Source organism: Crassostrea angulata, chromosome 2, assembly GCF_025612915.1.
Source record: "Crassostrea angulata isolate pt1a10 chromosome 2, ASM2561291v2, whole genome shotgun sequence".
In the NCBI taxonomy this organism is placed as follows: Eukaryota; Metazoa; Mollusca; class Bivalvia; order Ostreida; family Ostreidae; genus Magallana; species Magallana angulata.
Genome location: NC_069112.1, coordinates 13,986,776 through 14,003,543, shown reverse-complemented (window position 1 = coordinate 14,003,543; position 16,768 = coordinate 13,986,776). Strand labels below are relative to the sequence as shown.

The following is a 16,768-nucleotide window of genomic DNA, read 5'->3' as shown; positions in this document are numbered from 1 at the left end:
TTTCAAGCATCTGCGATAAATAGTTGCTGAGAAATCTTTGAGCAAAATTTGTTTGAAAATTTTGGTTAAAAAATAAGCAAAGTCGTCATTTAACAGGAAGTTGATGTCCGATTGGTACAGAAATATATCCAACGATATGGCATACCTTAACAAACACTGTGTAAAAATTTTTGTTACGGACGGACAGACAGATGGATGGACGGACAGACAGACGGACGGACAAGGTGATTCCTATATACCCCCCCAAAACTTCGTTTGCGGGGGGTATAATTAGCTATAAGCAGTGGGATCGTGACTCCGTAAACTCAGAAATGTTACAAAGGAGTGAGTGTAGGACTAAATTCAAACTACTCTACAATTAAAACAAGCTTTGTTCAGGTTTACATGTATTTCCTTTAATAAAAATGAACACTCTTCGAACCCGATTGGTTATTATTAAAACCTATATTGTTAAAACTACATGTAGCCCTTGTGCGCTTTATGTCGTAGGTTGATTGTTTTAATCCTTCAGGCGGGCGCCTCAAATTTTGTCAAGATTTATAAGTTTATTACTTGGAGGAGCAAAAATAATGGTTAACTCTTTCCCCCGCACTAGCGCTTCTCGACGCCCCGTCATTTTTTCCGCGGTAGCGTCTCTCGACGCCATGTTTGAATTTCCGCAGAAGCGTCTATGGACGCCTTGCCTTGTTTTCCGCGGAAGCGCTTCTAGACGACCGGTTATTTTAAGACCATATGAAAACGAGACTATGACGATTATTTACACAGGGTATACATAGAATTGAAGTTATACCATTGGTTAATAAAAATAAAGTGCACACATGTCATAAAATCACGTGATTACCTAATAGATAAGGGGTTTTCCAACACATGTGTACACCGAAGCGAAAGTTGATATCCAAGATGGCGGCGCTACCAACAAACGAAGATATATTGCGAGATTATTTTGATTCTGACGACGATATAAGTGAATTTGAAGGGTTTTCAGATAACGAATCTGATATATACATTCCAGAAGAGTCAAGTAGTAGTGAAAATGAGGACAGTTCAAGTGAATCTGAGCGAGAAAATGACGACAATTGGACGGAAAACCTTCGAGGAGTTCGTGTTGAACCCTTCACAGAAGACACTGGCCCTGTTTTTCCAGATGATTTCGATGTCGCCACTGCATCAGCGAAGGATTATTTTTTCTTGATGTTCAGTGAGGAACAAATTTCAGCATTTGTGCGGCATACAAACAATTATGCTCGATGGAAAATCGCTCAGAGGGGTGAGGCAGATCCTGTTTGGTATGAAGTCACCGAGGCTGAAATGCGGGCCTATTTGGGCATAAATATCGTGATGGGAATCAACGAAATGCCCTCTTACAAGGATTATTGGTCTAAAAACCTTTTCCTTGGAAATGAAGGGATAAAATCAGTTATGACCGTCAAGAGGTATGAAAAGTTGACAGAGTATTTTCATGTGAGTGATAGAGAAAATGAACCTGCAAGAGGAACAAGAAACTATGACAAACTGTACAAGGTACGTGAAGTGATAACCATGGCAAGAGAAAAGTTTAGATCAAATTACAGGCCATCAAAAAACATTGCCATCGATGAAGCAATGATAAAGTGGACAGGCAGATTGTCTTACAAACAATACCTCCCTGCCAAACCAATCAAGAGGGGCATAAAAGTCTGGATGCGATGTGATTCGGAAACGGCATTCTTGACTGACTTCAGCATCTACCTTGGACGAGGAGAGGCTGCTTCAGAGAATGGCCTTGGACATGATGTTGTCACCAAATTGACTAGAGACATTCAAGGAAAAAATCATCATGTATATTTTGATAACTACTTTACCGGTGTCAAATTGATGGAGGACTTGTTGACTCAAAACATTTATGCCTGTGGAACAGTGAGAATAAATAGACGCGGATTTCCAGATGATCTCAAGGGAAAACTTAGATTACAGAGAGGAGAAAGTCGGACAAGACAGAAGGGAAACTTAACTGCTTCAGTTTGGCAGGACAAAAAACCAGTGGCTTTCCTGAGCACTCTTAGTGATCCTCGTCTGCAGGTTCCCGTCACCAGACAACATGGCCGCAACGTACTCAATCTGACCCAACCTCATGCTGCCAATGAATACAATAAATATATGAACGGTGTGGACAGGCATGACCAGCTCCGAATGAAGTATTCTGTTGGCCGTGATAGCAAGAAGGCATGGAAATACATTTTCCATTTTATTTTGAACTGTGCAATGGTGAATGCTTTCATAATATTCAATAATGAATCTCAGAGGAGGAATTCAAAGAAAAGGTTCACTCATGTGGACTTCAGACTAGAATTGGCTCAACACCTAATCGCTGGTTTTTCTGGCAGAAAAAGAAAGTCTATGGAGAACCGTGAAGTTGTACATGAGCCCCAAAACTTTGCCGGTCATGAATCTACCCATATGGGAACAAAAAGAAGATGCAGAGTACACATGAACAGAAAGGAAAGAAAAGAGACTGTTTATGGATGCAAAGTGTGCAATGCACATTTGTGCAAAGATGGATGCCACTTTGCATACCATTCTGCACAGTAATATGAAAAAAACAGACCAACAATCAAAGAAAAAAGAAACTTTTTCAGAATGACAATCAGGAAATTTGTATTTCTTTTGACCTATTTGTTGTAAATATGTAAATAAATGTATTTTTTTATTTCACCATGTTATAGATAAATCATTGCTGAAAAAGAAAATATATACTTTTATTGGCCTCTGCCAAATAATAGTGAAAATATCAGAGTAAATGTAAACACAGTCAGAGAGTCTTGTTTATTTCTGAAAATGCCTGCGGAGATGGTGCTATCAGGAGCGCATGCTGAGTGAGGAGATAACACTGCTGCAGTGGTCAGCACTGCGAGTGTAGATAACGAGCTTATCTGAGATACAGTGAGGGGGAAAGAGTTAATTGGAATGAAATCCTTTAATAAACAGTCGATAGAGCGATACTGCGATGATGATAGCGCGATAAACAACTTACAATGACATGATAGAGCATTGCGTCATCGCTATCGCACTTTCGCGTCACCGCTATCGCACCATCGAGTTATCGCTATCGCACCATCGCGTTATCGCTATTGTACCATCGCGTTCTTACTATTGCACCATCGCGTCATCACTATCACACCATTGATCCTCACTATCGCATCATCGCCTTATCGCTTTCGCACCATCACGTCAACGCTATCGCACCATCGCGTCATCACTATTGCACCATTGCGTCATTACTATTGCACCATTGCGTTATCGCTATAGCACCATCGCGTCATCACTATTGCACCATCGTGTTGTCGCTATCGTACCATCGCGTGATCGCGCTACCTCTGCATTGTGCCATCGCACCTAATGAACTTGGGGCAAGTTCATGACACACACTCAGGTCGTAAGAGAACTTTCAGTGTTTCTCCATAAGTATAAGTATTGACAAGACACAAATGTTGCACAGACAGACTTATGGACAAGATAATTCCTATAACTCCCCTCTCCCCCCCCCCCCCCAAAAAAAAACTTTGTTTAGGGGTTGGGGTGGGCTTTTAAATAATGTCTAGGAATTGTTGTGTTCATCAAAGTATCACTGTGGCTTACTTATCATTAAATATCACTGTGGCTTACTTATCATTAAAGCTAAAATACGGTATCATTGGTAAGTTAATGTTATTCAGGGTCTGGTTGGGATTAATTGTTCATTAAGTACAGGTACATTCTTGTATTAATAAGATTTATTTCATTTGGAAAATTAAAATTCATGGGTGAATCAATCATTAAACAGAGCTCATTTCAAGTTTATTGTGTTCATTAGGGTATCAATGAAATTTGGTTGGGATAACAATGGGTTCACTGGGAAATCAATCAGTAAAAAAACGCTGCGTAGTTGAAATTTCATTAATTTGTGTAACATGTTGGTACATAAAATTCATAAAGTGTATCAATTATGAACATACTTAGTATCATTGGGGTATTTCAAAGTTCATTGGGGTATCATTGGGGTTCATTGGGGTATCATTGGGGTTCATTGGGGTAAAAAGACGCACCCCAAAGTTATTATCAGTAAAGGATATACAGCATAGTGCGATAAATGAATCAACTTTTTTAATGGCGCCCAATAACTAGCATCGCCTCAAAACTTCGAAGTTACGTTTTAGACAATAAAACGATGTCACACTTATCTTTTTTTGTGATCTAAGGGGAGTAACTCTTACGAATTTTTACTTCCGTAATTTTCCAAATCGAATTCATTTTATTATTACATTTCCCACTTGTTTACAAAATGGCAATTGTAATGAAATGTCAGACAACAATAAAAACGTGATCATAAAACTTATAGAAAGTGGACACAGGGCGTCAGAAATATCTGAATGTTTAAACATAAACAAGTCTACAATTTCTTAGTTTTTAAAGCGTTTGAGGAAACGTAGAAATGTCGAACACAGGCTGCGAAAGGAAAGAACCAGATTCATAACTGTCAAAGGAAAATGGACACTTTTCAGGCTAGTAAAAAACACTCGTTTGAAAGAATCAGCGATATGTTAGGATCCTTGCATTTTTGTAAAACCATATATCATAACATTTCATTTTTTGTGATAAATTAAAATGTTTTATTTTGAAAAATTGGAATCCCAATGTGGCCCTACCCTACTCCTCAAGATTTTGATTTCAAAGAATTTAAGGTCAGATGACACATTCCTCAATTTTATATATAACATTTTCCAGGAATTTGTTAATGGTTTACTACTACTCTGACAAGCTTTCTTGCAAAAAATTAGGATACCTTATCAGGCATTTCTGCAAAATACTAGATAATGCAATTTCCTATACAGTCTTCTTGAAAATACATTTGAATTGCTGATATAAAAATAAACAAAGGATACAGCACAGCGAAAATCACTAAATTAGGCCGGGCTTTGAACTCACAACCTCTAGAACCTACGCTCCTGGCAGAGAGCGGCCACGGCTCTAACCACTAAGACATCTAAGCATATATATACATATACAAGTAAATTTCAATCATTTTAAAAATCACCATAAAAAAATAATTTGTATTGGAACTCTTTATTATGAGAAGATACAGAAAAGATGCTCGAGGAACATGTCGTCTGACCTTTAATCTACTTTATCCAAGATTGCTTTCAATAAAGTTATAGCTTTCGTAGGCAAGTGGTTTTTAGAAAAAGATTTTTTAATATTTTCTTATGTAAAGTTTGTCCCCCTCCCCCACCCCCCAACATTGTGACCCCATCCTACCTGCGGGGATCATAATTTGAACAAACCTGAATCTACCTTACCACCCAAGTTTCAGCTTTTCTGGCCGAATGGTTTTTGAGAAGAAGATTTTAAAAGATTTACACTATATATTCTATGTAAAAGTTCGACCCCCTCCCCCATTGTGGCTCCACCCTACCCCGGGGGTCATGATTTTTACAAATTTGTATCTATACTACATATTAAGGATGCTTCCACACAAGTTTCAGCTTTCCTGACTGATTGGTTTCTAAGAAGTAGTGATGGGAGTCGGTGAGATTTTCATAATCGATAATCGGTTTCCCGCAACTAATAAATAATCCATTATAATCGGACATTTTTATATTCTATAGTGTAGTGCTAAATAAATGTAAATAAACAAGTTACAATGAACAGACTCATTACTAGGCTTTCGTAATTTGATTTACTTAGTATTTTAAGCGATAAAAAAACTATATTCAAAAGATTTTCCTTTGTAGGCAGTCCGACTTTAATTTTCTTTAAACCAAAATGCGTCCAAATTCTAGAATGTGCTATGTTTCCCGAGTAAGAATATCGAGCTTTCAGCTCAGTTGAGCTAAAAAATGGCAAAAGTAACCCTCCCTTTTTACATAACAGCACAAGAACCCACAGGCACTTACTACACTATATAAACATAAGTAATCACAGATTACAAAGCTCACCAAGACGAGGCATCACCTTATGAGGCATCACCTGTATGAGACCACCTTTATCATATTATATGAAAACTATCTTAGATATTCATGGATACTGTTTTGATACTGTACACTATTGTATATCATATGTTAAAAAATTGTATGATTATCATATGTATTTGATCACATGATACAATATCATACTATATATACAATATAGAATTATATGATATAATATCATATCACAGTATTGAAATATATGATATTATAATGTATATAACTGCATTATATTATCAAACCTGCTTTTGTTGGCTTTTTTTCCGATAATGTCACGAAACACGCCATTGTTGTGAAACTTTTAAATCATGATTACTCAAATCCTTTCCTTAGGCAAAGTTATCAGTACTCACTTATGCAATGCCAGAGCTGAAGGATTTCTCAGAACAGTTAATTTTCCCCATTGCCATATGGAGTCATTATCAACTATCCCCTTTGTTGAAATTCTGTGCAAAACTCTCTCTGTAAACAGGCATTAAACCAAAGCTAAGGTCCAGAGTACAACAAAATATATTATTATACTGTAACAAATGATCGGGTTTGGGGTTCTGATAATTTTATATCATGCGGGTGTTATCTTTGATGCTTATGGCATTGTGCGAGGATAGTCCGGATGACACTTAGTATATATAAGAGCACACTCGAGAGAAGAGCTGATTCTGTGTTCGGCTATCAAAGAAGTACGTACGTTAATACGACTGCACAGTGTTAGTATTGGGTTAATCTTTAAATTGAGCGTTAATATTTCATCATATCTTATTAAATGAGTTTACCATGCTGCAGCTTGTGTCGGCTGCAGGGATACAGCCCTGTACATACCGTATAACGGGTATTTTCTGCGGTTGTTTATTTTCTGCGGTATTTTGCGGATAAGAAAAATCCGCAAAAATTCAAAACGCAAAATATTCTTTAAAAAAAATCACTAATTTTGACACTATTTAAAATACAAGCTATAATTTTCAAACGTGATCAGTCCGTTATTAGGGGGCTCTGCGTCGTATTTCACACCTAATTATGTCATGTTACCTGTGCGATATCAATTATAGCTGAATAGTTATAAAAGAAATTTGCATGCTTGTATGATACTAATATTTTACAATAGTATTTTGTATTAATACGGAAATAAAAACGCTACAATAGTGTAAGGTTTGTTCTCTAGTTTACGTTCCCTAAGGCAAATCCTGTAAACATATATTTTTTTTGCGGTCTAATGTTACCGCAGAAATTGAAAACGCAGAATATAATTTGATACTTTTTAGGGGTTAAACCGCAAAAATTTCAAGCCGCAGAAAATACCCGTTATACGGTATGATATAGGCATAGAGACAGATCTCGCAGCTAGGTCTCAAAGCCGAGACCTGTGCCTCGGATAGAGCCCCAGGTTATAACCCACAGATCATCAAGCCCCATCCTTTTTTTCATAATTTGTGAATTATTTGTTTTGCATGCTTAAGGATAGGTAATCCTTACAACTACATTACCAGCAACGTTATTTTTTACAATCCTATCATATCGTATCATGTATCAAACCTATCATATCGTATCATGTATTAATCCTATCCTATCGTGCGTGTATACTGTTCTATCATGCGTTAATTCTATCCTATCGTGCGTGTATACTTTTCTATCGTGCGTTAATCCTATCCTATCGTGCGTTAATCCTATCAGGTTTATCGTTTAATTTCAACAATTCTTCCGTTTATCCTATCGTGTTAATCGTTTCTTGCCTTTTCATAAGCAAGTAAATTTATTACTAAGTTGCAACTCGTTCAGTGCGCCAGATACGAATATTATCGAACAAGAATTGTAAAATCCTATCCAACATTCCGTCAGGATACTAATTTTTAAATTTTTTAGATCAAAATTAACCAATATTAAATGTAAATCATATCTGTTAACATTGAAAATGAAAAACGAAGTTCTTAGGAACAAGGTAACATATTTAATACCTGTATATGGAATATATTAAATTGTACGCAGAGTGTATACCTGCGTAAACATTAACTTTTATGCAATATAATTTTGTTGCATCATATTTTACAGAAACAAAACTATTTATGATATAATTTATATTAAATTAAAATCCGAATTGTATTTTGAACCCGTTATTTTCCGTGTGATATTTGATTTCAGGCTGAAATGTTCTCGACAATCAGCTAGGGTGTGTGATAATGAAAACAATGTTAACAAATCGTACGCGGAATGTGTATCTGCGTAAATATTTATTTAACTTGTCTGTAATAATTCGTTTTTAATGCATCATTTTCTTATACAGAAAGAAATGTAGTTATGATAGATTTTATATTTACTTTATACAAGAGTTGGATTTATATGATTAAACCTGCTATTTTCCGAGTGATTTAATCTAGGGCTGAAATATTCGCGGCGATCGGCTAGGGTGTTCGGTAATGAAAATAATTTCATTAATACAGAAATACAATACAGAAAATTTATTGATCATTAAAGCTCATAATTTTAGTTGAAAAAAAATTAACTGCAGGTCATTTTTATACATTCTATAAATGATGCAGAGATGATTAACAACTCGGCAATTGCTACTAAAAAGAAATTCCACGTAAATCTTTATTTGTACGTGTTCTCTCTCAAAATCTGCCATTATCAGTTTGTTCGTAAATATCGTTTAAAGCGATCATACATTTATCATGAACATCGTTTATCCTTTCCTATCATGTATCAATCCTATCATATCGTGCGTGCGTGTATACTGTTCTATCGTGCGTTAATCCTATCCTTTCGTGTGTGTATACTGTTCTATCGTACGTTAATGCTATTCTATTGTGCGTGAATCCTATCCTATTGTTTATCTTGTAAAAAATAATGTTGCGGGTACTGTATATCTGTATATATTGACTCGTAATTTTTGTGATAATTTCATGCCGGTATTCATATATAATTATTAACTAAACACATTCCCCAGCCTGGTCTCAATCACCGAACCCAAAACACGTTACAAAATTGGTGGCAGCGTCGGAATTTTGATCAGTCAATTGTTTTCTACAAATTGTTATTATAAAAATATTACTTATTAGGTTCCGCCTCGCCTTCTATGGACTTTACCGACCCCACAAATTTCTGTAAACAGTCAGTAACAAACCTAATAAGTGTTTTGTTTTGTCAAGGACCTACAGTTTGATATGTAAACAAACAAAAGATAATATATAACGATTAAATTCATAGCTTAATTCTCTAAATTTTTACCTTCCTCGTCAGTTGTTTGTGCAAACCTCGAAGCTATTGTAGGATCATAATATTACGTCACGGGCAAAGGGGGGTCAAAGAAATTTATGAGGCAATCACGTGACGCGATTCATCCGATGACGTCGAGACATTCTAGTCTGAGGCAAAACAATATTTAACTATGATGCCGGTATTCATATATAATTATTAACTAAACACATTCCCCAGCCTGGTCTCAATCATCGAACCCAAAACACGTTACAAAATTGGTGGCAGCATCGGAATTTTGATCAGTCAATTGTTTTCTACAAATTGTTGTTATAATAATATTCAATTATGAGTGTGCGCAATTTACACGCCGATGTAGAGTTTTTAGAGCGGGAAATAAATTGGCTCAGTAGAGAGATACATGACCCTCTACGGGTTATGAATTCTCCAGGCCTCCAAAGACCCAGACCAGGCATAAGTACCAGTACCTCGTACGTGAGACGGAGAAACAGTGTGAATGGCTATGTGTCTGGAGATGTGTGGATGTGTGATGAGGCTGAGGATCCTGTACCTAGTAACCGGCCGCCAGTGCAGAGCAATGCAAACCCAAGAACAAGTAATACGAACCCTGGATCGGTCCAATCTCGGAAGTGTGAAACCTGCAGCATATGACGGTTCTGGTTTATGGAATGATTATCTGTCCCATTTTGAATCAGTCTGTCTTTTAAATGAATGGTCAGAGACTGAGAAAGGGCTATATTTGGCTGCATCCCTGAGGGGACTAGCACAAGGTGTGTTATAAGGCAATCAGCCCAGAGACGAGAGACAGAACTATAGGAAATTAGTGAAGGCCTTGCAAGATAGATTCGCCCCTGTGAATCAAACTGAGCTATACAGAGCACAGCTGAGGGAGACAAAAGGGTTCTGAAAGTTTACCGGAGATGGGACAGGACGTAAGGAGGCTCGTAAATTTAGCTTACCCAACAGCCCCCGATGATGTTTGGGAAATACTAGCTACTGAACAGTTCTTAGATGGGCTACATAACTCAGAAATGCATCTTAAGATAAAGCAGGCTAGACCCATAAACTTGAATGACGCAATACAGAGAGCTGTTGAGCTGGAAGCATATTATAGGGCAGAGAATCGCCACACAGATACTGTCCGGACAATGAGTGAAAATACTGAAGACTCGTACAAAACTCGACAATTTTATTGAGACCGTCGAGAAAAACATGCTGTCGCTACAGCGCGATATGAGAGATTTGAAACAATGGAAGTTTCAGTCTCAAAGCCAGAGACGCATGCCTCGCCCAGAGACACATGCAAGGGATAGGGACCGGACGAGGAAATGTTATAGATGTGGATTCGACAAGCATCTGAGAAAAGACTGACCACAATTGAATAAGGGATCTGATGACAAATTAATACATGTACAAGTTAATAGTACAAGAGAAACGAATCACAAAACTGATAAAAGTTTCCCAAAAAACCTATGTTCGGGTGATCAGTATTCAAGAGTAGTACACTCTATTATTACTTATTAGGTTAGTTACTGACTCACTACGGAAATATATTGGGTTGATCAATCTCATAGATGGCGAGGCGAAGCCGAGCCTTCTATGAGATTGATCAACCCAATATATTTCCGTAGTGAGTCAGTAACTAATCTAATAAGTGTTTTGTTTTCTCGAGGACTATCAAGCGACATATTTATTCACAAATAGCGATGATCTACGCAAAGCCATGTACAAGATGCCTTAAATCTCGTCCAATTTAACTCATTTAAACTCTTCAAAATTTTCATCTCACCTTTCAAATATACTCTTTCAAAATCTTTGCATTACCCATGTTTACTTACAATGTTTTGTTGCTATTCAATTTCAAATGTTTTCTCCCTTTCCTCTGCAGAGATTTGAGCACATTTCGACGCTGCCATTTTGTTCTGCTCCAGACAAAACAATGTGACGTCAATATTCTAAGGGCATCTACTCTAATTTTAAAGAATTTCAAAGGGCAACAACTCCAAATACTTTAAGAACTTACGGCATGCAGTTTACGTATAAAATACTATGAAATGTCGAAATGAGTAAGCGAAGCGTCGACCAATGACGGCCATATTGCCTAATATTATTTCTCACAGAACAAATATAGAGATATATGAGGCAATCACGTGCTATGTTTAAACCAATGAAAATGTGACATTTCAGTCCAAGGGAAAACAAAAATGAATAAGGGGTTTAAGTCACTGCTCGCATACATGGGATGGATGCTTACCTATAGGTTGATACAGGTGCTACTGTATCATTGCTATCCACGATTTGTTATGAGAACATTACAAGGGATGCAAATCAGGCGTTGACTGAGGTAGAAAGAGATGTACTATCAGCTACTGGCTCAGTACTAGGAGTGCTTGGGCGAACTCCAGTAGATTTTACATTGAATGGCATTGCCCTACAGCAGGAAATGAATGTAGCAGACTTGACAGCAGATGGGATACTTGGACTAGATTTCCTGGTGAGGCATGAGGCCGTCATTAACATGAGGATGCTTCAGATATCAATATCTGGTATCGAACACCCAATTCAGCTTCAAGGGTCTGCGAGCTCTTATAAGGTGGCCATTATTCACCGAGTGACTGTACCGCCTAGATCAGAACTGTTAGTTGAACCTGCCAAATATGTGCAAGTTCTGATGGAGGACTTCCAACCAAAGCTGGACTGATAGAACCCTCTGAAAAGTTTCAGAATTCATGTATGCTGGCTAAAACACTTGTCCGTAGACAGGACACTATTCCACTCCGTATCATGAATATTTCGGATGATAGCATTTAAGACCATCTACCCAGGTACTGTTGTTGGGAAGTTACATGCTGTTGATGAGGTTCTTTCTTTGGTGTAAGAGGGAAATAGAGACTTGGATGTGGACAGAGAGTTGCCAGCTCATTTGCAAGAGCTATTCATTAGCAGCACCAGTCATATAGATAAAGATGATGTCATGAGAGCAAAGGCTCTTCTTTTGAAGTATGCAGCTCTATTTTCAGAGACAGATGAAGATGTAGGCCTAACCGCCAAGGTCAGACACAAGATAGAGACTGGTGTCAATGCACCAATTAAACAAGCACCGAGGCGTCTGCCGTTTCATATGCAAGAAGAGGTACAAAATCACGTATCTGACATGCTATGAAGAGGTATCGTAGAACTTTCTCAGAGCCCGTGGTCAGCAGCAATCGTGCTTGTGAAGAAGAAAGACGGATCCACAAGGTTCTGTGTCGATTACAGACATTTAAATAGTATAACAATGAAGGATGCCTACCCATTACCTCGTATTGATGAGTCTCTGCATCAACTACGAGGTGCCAAATGGTTCAGTACTTTGGACCTGAATGCTGGGTATTGGCAGGTTGAGCTAGATCCAGAGGATAAGAAAAAGACGGCATTTGTTACCTGACAGGGTCTATATGAGTTCAACGTAATGCCGTTCGGATTGTGCAATGCCCCAGCCACATTTGAACAATTGATGGAGATTGTGCTGACTGGCTTACAATGGCAGATTTGTCTTATATATCTTGATGATATAATCGTTTATGGAAAAACATTTGATGACATGCTGCAAAATTTAGAACTTGTGTTCGAAAAGCTTCTTGCGGCTGGACTGAAGCTGAAGGCAAGAAGGTGTTCGTTGTTTGCTCGACAGGTGAAATACTTGGGGTATATCATCTCGGAACAGGGGATCGAGACTGATCCTGAGAAGGTAGAGATTGTTAAACATTGGCCAGATCCAGTAAACAAGACACAGGTGCGCTCTTTTATCGGTCTTTCCAGTCATTACAGAAAGTTTATCCCTAACTTTGCTCAAATCGCTCATCCATTTACATAAACTTACAGAGGCGTAAGATGAAAGCTACCGACATCGATAGTTGTTCCGGATGACCGCACACAGGACTGACCTTACCTGTGTACACATTTTACTGTTTTTAGACGGTGGCTATAAATAGCCACCGTCTATTGCTACCCTCCTGACCGGAAGAGAATTCCTCACGGGGACCCTACCGGATAAGGAACGATAACTCTGTTAGGTATGCAGTGTTACAGACAATGTTTTATCCATGTGTCGATTTCAGTATGAGGACTAATTTTAATTTTTTCAGATATTTTATGTATTATAGCTGCTAATTATTTTTTACATATATTTAAATAATTTATGAAATTATATTTTATTTAAAATTGGCCATTACCCTGTCTGCTTACCCGGTATCGATAATTTATGCACCAACGGCCAGTTGTGACGTTAAACTCTGTATCAGGGCTGCATAAACTATATCACTGCGATAATTTGCTAAGAGATCTCAAAATAATCGCTTCTTGTTTTTTTATGATGTAAACAATTGTCAGAAACACACTATTTAAACAGGTTTGCTATTTCATATTTCAGCAATTTTTCAACGCATTAATTTTAGCTGAGGCAGGATATTTACTTTGTTGTAGCTTATTTCAAAGAATTCACAACAGATACTGACAATGAATATTACATAAATGACATTTTATTGAACTTCAACCAATCAATGGCACACTTTCTTCTACAAGTGTGCATGTGTTTTCAAACATACAAAAAACTTTAAATTTACGATACAAATGTGTTTAATTTTGGACTGACCTTTGATTTACATGAACCTTATTTTGTAACCCACTCAGTCTGTAGGAACATTAATTCTATTACAGGAACCTCAATATTCACCAGACAATATTTACTACTGAATTTGACGCTTAACTTGCTGCTGACTTTCTCTCAAACACGCTAATTGATCAACCTCAGATTGTAAAATTTACGTGCAAATCGAGTCGCCATTATACAATTTTACATGTATAAACAAACCACATTTTTTGATGTTTCAAAGATTTTTAGTTCAGATTTTTTGTAAGCAAATAAGGGATTAAAGGCATATGCTTCAAAACGTCTTATGGAGTTCACGGCTTGTCAGCTCGTGTATCTCTAAATAATTTGTAGCAAACGCTAGCTTTTTGTGAGAAAAAACAATCGATTCAACTCATGCAGTATTCTACATACATTTATGGTACATTGTGAACGGTGATGTAAGATATCATAATTTTGTTCACTAAACAATTTCTGACAAATTTTTTCACAATAAACTGAATAACGCAATTTGATGAGCGAAGTACAATCTGTGACTTTAATCCATATGCGCCCGTCGACGTCTCTGCTATTAGAGAATCTTTTCTTTGGTTTTGGGGGATTTTTTCATTAACAGATAACATTATTACACATGTACGTAAATATCGCCCCCTTTTGTTCTCAAATAATTTTTATCTCGCGAGTACAACTCTATTATGAGCTTTCTTCGACATTTGTTTCCATAATAGGCAGGCCTAATATATAAATGCGCCAGTTTGTTGCGACTCACAATCGAAATACACACCGGTTGGAAAGTGTCATCACTCAACACAATGCTACATCGGCCGTATATAGTTTATTCAGGTTGCACACCACTATTAATTTTTACTATATATTCTTACCAAAATTACGCAACTTTAGATACGGGTAGCAAGTTTAAAACAAACTTCTGGGAAAATTCCTCTTTACAACTTTTAAAACAATTGTTCCTAACCAATTTAGTAGAAAAAAACACACAGCCATCAACAAAGGCACGAGAGTTTGTTTACATCAAAGTTACACATGTGCTTGAAAATAATGTCCAAGCCCTTTCACTCCCCTGCCTAAACAACTGGCATCAAAAATTCAAGTGGCCTCGTAGTTTTACAAAGGTGGGAAAATCAGGCATTTTACACATTGTTTTTCATCTCATAAAAAAGTACAGTCCCTGTCGCTGGCGGAAAACGAAGGGGAATTCGGGAATTATTTTCACTCAGCCATGTTTTGACGTGAACCTTTGGAAAAATAGTGTTGTGATAACTGCATCCATGCTATATTTGCGATAAATAATGAAATATGAAGGCAAAAAATGTGCTTCATAGATGACTGTAGTTTTCTGCTGAGCTACAGAACTATAGCTTTCCGGAAATATTGCTGGGATTTGCGAACCCTAGATATAGTGTATATACATGTAGTACATGCAAAGAATAAAATGAAATTTATATACACAGCTGTACGGTCAGAAAAACATGCGTTCAACTTGGATTTTGTTCGTTTGTTTTTTTTAAAAACTAATTTTGAATAATTAATCAATATTTGTTGTAAGTTTAATAGAAGAGTTTAATGTAGCAAGTAAATTATGCGTGTTAAAGTGTACTGAGAAGCGATCAAATATACATGTGACTTTCCCAAAGTCATTCAAATGATTTGAATGAATCTATAGCTAAATACAATTAATGATTAATGAAACTGCCGCGACTGAATATTGCATGATATTTTTTTCTTCAAATTTTTATTCATTTTTGCTGTTAGCAAATTGAAACAATCCACTAAAGTCTAAGATAAAATATTGATTGACTCTTCTGTTTCATGATGACATGCATTCCAAAAGCAATACCAGTTTTATAACTAAGATATCATCATCAGAAGGCACCTGTTTCAAAAATTCATTCATATTAATATAGTCTAATCAACTAAGCATGAGTGTATCTCAGACATTACTTTTCTGAAAGATACTATTTAAGGAATTTTATCGGAATTTAAGGATGTGCGTTTGATGTGAGATTTTAAAAGAATAGTGCGAATGTTTCTCGACCTGTTGCAATACTGCTGTTGTCATAGGCAAAATCCCATTGTGAGCACTGGACCGGTAAATGTCCGAGTAAAAATATACTGGCGACTTCGAGAAAATAATGACAATTATCTCCGCTATTTTAAGACCCATCAACTTCGGCATGAGTGTATCTCAGACATTACTTTTCTGAAAAATAAATGCATATTGCAAGTGTTTTAAGAATTAATTGATTTATTAGGCTTTTGAAGCAAGCAGTAGTTTTTTATCTGGGTCAGTCAGTTCGACCCCTCTCTTTCTTTATGGTTACATTGAAATTAATGTTAAAACGGGCTTGGACCCTGTGACCAGAAGTAAGTCACTAAGATATAATCATCAGAGGACACACCATCCATGAAAGTTTGGTGAAGTTAGCAGTTACTTAGATATTGCTATCAAAGGGCACCTGCAACAAAAACTTTAAGCTGCTCTAAAAACCTTAACCTCCTCCAGCATCTGAAACCCATAGCTCAGATTCAGCATTCAAGCCTGTATGGTGCATCAATATCATAAGACACACCATCCATGAAAGTTTGGTGAAGTTAGGACCAGCAGTTACTTACCGTAGATATTGCTATCAAAAGGGACCTGAAACAAAAACTTTAACCTGCTTTAAAAACCTTAACCTCCTCCAGCATCTGAAACCCATAGCTCAGATTCAGCATTCAAGCCGGTCTGGTGCATCAATATCATAAGACACACCATCCATGAAAGTTTGGTGAAGTTAGCAGTTACTTAGATATTGCTATCAAAGGGCACCTGCAACCAAAACTTTAACCTGCTCTAAAAACCTTAACCTCCTCCAGCATCCGAAACCCATAGCTCAGATTCAGCATTCAAGCCTGTCTGGTGCATCAGTATCATAAGACACACCATCCATGC

General features: G+C 37.1%; 2 protein-coding genes across 2 annotated transcripts in view; one reads left to right on the top strand and one right to left on the bottom strand.

Moving 5' to 3' along the window:
* The window catches only part of LOC128173378 (N-acetyllactosaminide beta-1,3-N-acetylglucosaminyltransferase 2-like), a 177,012-nt gene that overhangs the window by 88,352 nt on the left and 71,892 nt on the right, over nt 1–16,768 (bottom strand). The gene's annotated exons all lie outside the window — the stretch shown is intronic.
* LOC128173922 (piggyBac transposable element-derived protein 4-like) lies at nt 901–2,568 on the top strand. Its single transcript, XM_052839588.1, has one exon. It carries the CDS (start codon nt 901–903, stop codon nt 2,566–2,568), a length of 1,668 nt encoding a protein of 555 aa, XP_052695548.1.